A 7,683-nucleotide genomic window follows, 5' to 3' on the forward strand; every position below is an offset into this window, starting at 1 on the left:
CGTTGTGATATTAGTTAAACGGTTACCAGAGCGAGGGTCGCAGCCTTTTTCTTTCAACCATTGCCCTATATCCTTGATGAAGGTTTTCGCCTCGGCACACCAAGTCCCCGCCGTCTCGACAGCAACCAGGACAAGATGAGACCTAAATAAAAGTAAATACGTAAAAAACATCCATAAGGAACAAAATACTCGTGATAAACTCACAAATCCATAAGTCAGGGAACAAAATACTCGTGATAAACTCACAATTAATTGCTATCACCCGGATTCGACCCTGTTGTTTACCATTTTATAAACGCACGTGGCAAAGAATCAGAGAAAAACAGTTTTACTAGTGGGATTACCCCACAAGTGTCGTAACCGGGATGCTGCTTAAACATCTGACACATGATGGTAAACATGCCTCTATTACCCCACTTCCTACCCAAAACATACAGGGTTTTCAGTACTGGTACAATGGTAGGTAGTAGCGTACTCCCATTTTAAAGACCGGCAAGGCACCCACAACCCATCTGGTGTTGCAGGTGTCCATGGGCGACCGTCATTGCTTACCATCATTCGTCTGCTCGTTTGCTTCCTGTATCATAAAAAGGTAGTAGGTACCTACTGTCATCTTCATCATAATCATCATTAAAAATCTTTTATCACCCACTGATAAGCATATATATGGCCTCTCTTCGTCTTCGCATACCTACGCTACATTGTTCCGGTCCTGAGCTATTTAATCTCATTCAGAAGTGACCCGCAATCTTCCGAATGTCTTTCACACACCGAGTTACTCGTAACGAGCACCGCGCTCCTTTCAACTTCCATATTATTTTTCCTATATTATTTTAGATTATTGTCATACTGGTACAAGTCACCCAATGTGAATTTATGGTATGAACACCTTATAGGTATTATTCGCTCAACCCGTTTTCTAAGTTATGATAACGCAGGTGGCCACGTAAATCACGTAACACACAAGTGTTACGTGATTTACGTGGCGTGTATCACAAGATAAGGAATCATTGCTTGTTTAAAACAAAGCTACGTACTTACGCGACAGATCAGTTTAGTATTGACCTACAAACGCGCAATATGGCCGGGAAGATATTTATTTTCGCGGGTTTCATTATTGCCTCAGGCCATGGACAATTAGAATCTCTCTGGGACTCTAATACCTCTTCAGAAACGGACACATCAACTTCAAACGAAAATAAATTTGCCGGATTTCTCTCAAGTACGTATAACTTCTTCAACCGGGTCAGCAATCTCTTTACCGACCAGAATACCAGCGACAATTTTACCGACGAATACAAGTCCACCTTCAGCAATGAAGACTGCCATCTTACCTGTGACCAGCTCATCGCCAAATATGGATACCCGGTGGAAACGCATAAAGTCATAACTGAAGATGGTTACATTTTGAAGATGTTCCGGATACCCAGCGACGGGCCAGTCGTTTTTCTTCAGCATGGATTATTAGGAAGTGCAGATGACTATTTAGTGGCTGGGCCAGACAACGCATTAGCATATTTGCTAGCAAAAGACGGCTACGATGTCTGGTTGGCAAACTCGCGCGGCTGCAAATACTCACGAAATCACACCAAGTTGGACCCATCTGAAAGCGCTTTTTGGGACTTCTCATGGCACGAACTTGGCTACTACGATCTGCCAGCCATGATCGACTACACTTTAAACGCTACCGGACAACAGAATCTGAAATACATCGGGCATTCCCAAGGGACTACCGCTTTCTGGGTCTTAGGGTCCGAGCGTCCGGAGTACATGGAGAAAATCGAACGCATGATTGCACTGTCGCCGATAGCTTTTACCTCACACATGAAGAGTCCTATCATAAGACTTATTGCTCCCACAGGAGGATTTATACACAGTTTTGCAAAAACTGTCGGTCTGTATGAGCTTGCTCCCGATAATACCTTGATGACGTTGTTTAGAAGAATTGCGTGCAGCGGTGGACAATCTGCAGAAATCATGTGTACTAACCTAATGTTTCTGGCGACAGGCTATAATATAGAGCAGCTTAACATTACTAATTTACCAGTGATCCTCAGCCATGTGCCTTCAGGCGCGTCAGCAAAGCAGTTCGCACATTACGGGCAAGGGATTATCTCCGGAAAATTCAGGAAGTTTGACAACGGTGAAGCGGAGAATTTGGAGCGGTACGGATCGAGCGACCCGCCCGACTACGACCTGTCGCGTGTGACAGCTCCCGTGTCGCTAGTCTACAGCGACGCCGACTGGCTCTGCGACGCGCGGGACGTCGACTCGTTGCACGACAAGTTGCCCAACGTCGTCGACAAACACGAGGTGCAGTCGACAAACTTTAATCATATGGACTACGTGTTCGCGAAGGATGTGAAACGACTTATTTATCAGCCGTTAAGTAAAATGCTAACTCGTTACTAAGTATAATAAGCCCTAGAATGCCGGAACGCGGCTACTATTATTATTACGAGTACAAGGAAACTATTAAAAAAAAATATCCTGGCACAAGAGAGGATATACAAGTTACAAAACTAATGTAGTCCCAAATTTCCCAAAACACGGGGACTAAAATAAGATTATTAAAATTTGTAACTATAAAGAAGTGTGTTACATTCTATTTTACTGGCGACTTCATCTGCGTACTTGCGTAACAGAGGTGTGTGATAAAATTGTGTTGTGTGGTTTCTTGCCATTGATATAACTCGTTTATGTGCGGAAGGTCAATGCCGGATACATCAATAAATTTTAATTGCTTCGTAGTACAGATAATCTATCTATCTACTAATACCTCTTTAAACGAGCAATTATTGTTTAAGTATGTATATTTATTTAGGTATACAGGGTGCTTCCTGTAACAGGAGCAATAAATGAAACTAAAGGCTGTACTCCTCAAACTGACCAACATTTGTTCAGCAACTTTTAAAAATAAATTAATTCTTTAGACTTCCTCTTTTTCATACAAAATAAATATTGCCTTCAATGTACGCTGACATCAGTGTGTTTGACGTTGCTTGTCACGCTTTAAACATAACAAAATTTGCAATACATTGCGTCTTAGAATATTCTTTAAAGTGTAATAAAAATCAAAACGTGAGTTATTTATTTTCAAAAGTTGCTGAACAAATGTTGGTCAGTTTGAGGAGTACCTACAGCCTACAGTTTAATTTATTGCTCCTGTTACAGGAAGCATCCTGTATATATATTTCAGGGATCTCGGAAACGGCTCTAACGATCTCGATGAAATTTGCTATGGGTTTTCGGGGGCGATAAATCTAGCTAGGTCTTATCTCTGGGAAAACGCGCATTTTTGAGTTTTTATGTTTTCCGAGCAAATCTCGGTCTCTCAGATATTATTCTGAAAGAGCTACGAATTTGTATGATTCCATGTACATATGTATATTTTTAACCGACTTCCAAATCTAAAAGGAGGAGGTTATCAATTCGGTTGTATGTTTTTTTTTATTTTATTTTATTTTTTTTATTTTTTTTTATGTTTGTTACTTCATATCTCCGTCATTACTGGACCGATTTTGAAAATTCTTGTTTTGATTGTATGTATATGCATACAGATTGGTCCCGTTTTTGTCAAAACCCAGTTCTGATGATGGGATCCATGAGGAATCGAGGGAACTCCTCAAATCTTAAAGGCATACATATAGTGATTTTTGTGTTTTTATCAACAAATCAAGCATATACATTCAGAAACGTGACATTTGATGAAGTGGAACTGCTGATGATGATCAGAACGGAACTCTTCAACGACGCATAGTTCACGTTTGGCGATTTGTCCTCTTCGTTATGTTTGTTAAGCAAGTTAAGTTTTTAGGCCACATTTTTGTCAAGCTCGAGTTCTGATGATGGGATCCATGAGGAATCGAGGGAACTCCTCAAATCTTAAAGGCGTGCGTATAGAGATTTTTGTATTTTCATCAGAAAATCAAGCATTTTTATTAAAAACTGTCTCATTTGATGAAGTGGAACTGCTGATGATGATCAGAACAGAACTCTTCAACGACCCATAGTTCACGTTTGGCGATTTGTCCTCTTCGTTATGTTTGTTAAGCAAGTTTAGTTTTTAAGCCACATTTCTGTCAAGCTCGAGTTCTGATGATGAGATCCATAAGGAATCGAGGGAACTCCTCAAATCTTAAAGGCATACATATAGTGATTGTTGTGTTTTTATCAACAAATCAAGCATATACATTCAGAAACGTGACATTTGATGAAGTGGAACTGCTGATGATGATCAGAACGGAACTCTTCAACGACGCATAGTTCACGTTTGGCGATTTGTCCTCTTCGTTATGTTTGTTAAGCAAGTTAAGTTTTTAGGCCACATTTTTGTCAAGCTCGAGTTCTGATGATGGGATCCATGAGGAATCGAGGGAACTCCTCAAATCTTAAAGGCGTGCGTATAGAGATTTTTGTATTTTCATCAGAAAATCAAGCATTTTTATTAAAAACTGTCTCATTTGATGAAGTGGAACTGCTGATGATGATCAGAACAGAACTCTTCAACGACCCATAGTTCACGTTTGGCGATTTGTCCTCTTCGTTATGTTTGTTAAGCAAGTTTAGTTTTTAAGCCACATTTCTGTCAAGCTCGAGTTCTGATGATGAGATCCATAAGGAATCGAGGGAACTCCTCAAATCTTAAAGGCATACATATAGTGATTGTTGTGTTTTAATCAACAAATCAAGCATATACATTTAAAAAGTAACATTTGAGGAAGTGTAACTGCTGATGATGACCAGAACGAAACTCTTTAACGACGCATAGCTCGCGTTTGGCGATTTTTCCTTTTCGTTATGTTTGTTAAGCAAGTTAGGTTTTTAAGCCATATTTATGTCAAGCTCAAGTTCTGAACATGGGATCCATGAGAAATCGAGGGAACTCCTCAAATCTTAAAGGCACACGTATATAATTTTCTGTATTTTCATCTTAAAATAAAGCATTAACATTAAAAACTGTCGCATTTGATGAACTGGAACTGCTGATGATGATCAGAACAGAACTCTTCAACGACGCATAGTACATGTTTGGTGATTTCGAATTTCGACTTTGACTTGGACTGGGACCCGGACTCGGATCCAGATCCGGCCTCGTACCCGGATCCGGTTCGGACCCGGACCCGGACTCGGACACAGACCCGGACCTTGACCCGGAAAACCACTATGATACCTAAACTAAACAAACTACTATGATTACCTACCATAAAATGTAGGTATAAAGTATGATGAGGCCAAACCCCTCCCGCTCAAACCCCCGTACACCGCACCGCATGCGCCGTTAAGTGGGTTAGGTTAGGTTTGAACTGCTATCCTCACAGAACCAAACAAAAGTGGGTTAGGTTAGGTTAGAACTGCGAGCCTTACAGAAACGAAATGCTACTAGAAAAGTGGGTGGTTTTACCTCCTTTTCTACATAGCGCACCATCTACAATAATCTTTCACCGGGCCGCATAGAAGTCGGTTTTTTTTTCTTAAAAATTATCTAAATCAAATTTCTATTACACCTTATGTGTATAATTGCATGAATTCTATAGTAATTTAAATTGTATTTTTTTTCCTTATTTTCTCGTAATGCATGTTAATTATAAGATGTAATTATTTTTGAAAAGATGTGTCCCGCCGAGTTTGTTGCCGGTCCCATATCGGGATACCCTCCTCCAATTGAGGGGGGATTTAAATCTTCTCGGGGCAGAGGTGTAGGGTTGGAGCCGATCTACCTAGCTTTATTTGACGTTCATAAGCGCATTGTAATTATGCCTACTTGAATAAACTATCTTTTATCTTTATCTCTTTATCTATTTAAATGGGGTCCCGTTGTTTCCCATAAAGTTTTAAGTCATAATGTATTGTTTGCCATATTATAATTAGCCATAAAACTGAAACCGTTAACATTTCAGGATTTTCGTTAGGTTATCCTATAGATAGGTTAGGATAGGTTAGGTTTGTTTTATGGCTTGATCCTGAAAAGTGCCGCGTTTCTGAACCAAATGAATTATGACTAACGAAAATGCGGGCAAACAATGCATTATGGCTTTAAACTATTGGGAAACAAACCCTATTTAAATATACCCAACCAATCTATACGGCCTTTATATGTTTTGGCAAACTTAATGTTTGCAACGAGTTAACTCGGATGTAATGTAAGCTACATTAGGTAAATTAAAGATTTGAGTAGGTAAAAAAATTGCCAAAAATTTCATTTTAGATACAAGCTTATTACGACTGTTTCTTCAACTAATATTCGTCGGGACAACTCTAACAAACCCAAACACAATCAAGTTGTGTTTAATAGTGATTTTTAGGGTTCCGTAGCCAAATGGCAAAAAACGGAACCCTTGTCATGTCTGTCTGTCTGTCTGTTGTCCGTCTGTCCGTCCGTATGTCACAGCCACTTTTTCCGAAACTATAATAACTATACTGTTGAAACTTAGTATGTAGATGTATTCTGTAAACCGCATTAAGATTTTCACACAAAAATAGAAAAAAAACAATAAATTTTGGGGGTTCCCCATACTTAGAATTAGAATAGAACCGAAACTCAACATTTTTTTTTCATCAAACCCATACGTGTGGGATATCTATGGATAGGTCTTCAAAAATTATATTGAGGTTTCTAATATCATTTTTTTCTAAACTGAATAGTTTGCGCGAGAGACACTTCCAAAGTGGTAAAATGTTTGGGGTCCCCTTGTAAACAACTTCTAAAATAAGAGAATGATAAAACTAATATATTATGTACATTACCATGCAAACTTCCACCGAAAATTGGTTTGAACGAGATCTAGTAAGTAGTTTTTTTTTAATACGTCATAAATCCCCTAAATACGGAACCCTTCATGGGCGAGTCCGACTCGCACTTGGCCACTTTTTCAGTTAATTCAGTCGCCATATTACAATCATACAAGTACCTATGGGGCTATTCATAAATTACGTCATTTCAAATTGGGGGGGTCTGGACATCGGATGATGGTAGCATGACGTAGGAAGAAACGGGGTCATTCGAAACATGATTTTTGGGGGGGCAAAATAGATGACGTAATTTATGAACAGCCCCTATGTAGGATTTACCTCCTGACACTTTCAGTCAGAGTCTCAGGATATTTTAGAACTATGCCAGCCTGAATTAATGAAAGAATTCCTGGCATAGTTCTATAGTTATTTGTTTTACAAGGTGGCAAAGTTGTTGTTTAACCGCTCGAGCTACATTGATACCCGAGCAAGCGAAAGATTCCAAAGTTGAACCACGAGCGTAGCGAGTTCAAAGCACGAGGGTTTAACAAAATTTGCCGCCGAGTGAAACACAAAATGTTTCACCACACCAACCCGAAGAAAATATTAACTGTAAGATATCAAACTAAATCAAACCAAATGAATGTTATCAAATATTTATCATTCAAAATCATCATTTAAAAGTCAATTCTACCAGCAAATATAAGAAAACAACTCAAAATTTGCATTTGGTTAGTTGCTTACTTTGCCTCACATGTGAATAAAATGCAACTTTGCTATCATGCACACTCACACTATTACACATACACATGGTACACCTCTACACAAAGTCACAGATTACACTTTTAAATGTCTATCTGCAGTCGCGCTTTCATGTCGTCACCGGAGTATTCCGCTTTACCGTGTCGTTAACATCACTAGTTATCAACCAATTTAAATATAATTTGTACA

The 7,683-nt window shown here is 39.2% G+C and overlaps 1 protein-coding gene across 1 annotated transcript; it reads left to right on the plus strand.

The window, feature by feature from the left end:
- Positions 1-1,045: 1,045 nt before the first annotated feature.
- LOC134655140 (lipase 3-like) lies at positions 1,046-2,412 on the plus strand. The gene has a single exon (XM_063510594.1). The coding sequence runs from the start codon at positions 1,081-1,083 to the stop codon at positions 2,410-2,412; it is 1,332 nt and encodes a 443-aa protein (XP_063366664.1). The 5' UTR covers positions 1,046-1,080.
- The last annotated feature ends 5,271 nt before the right edge of the window (positions 2,413-7,683 follow it).

Source organism: Cydia amplana, chromosome 16 (assembly GCF_948474715.1).
Source record: "Cydia amplana chromosome 16, ilCydAmpl1.1, whole genome shotgun sequence".
In the NCBI taxonomy this organism is placed as follows: domain Eukaryota; kingdom Metazoa; phylum Arthropoda; class Insecta; order Lepidoptera; family Tortricidae; genus Cydia; species Cydia amplana.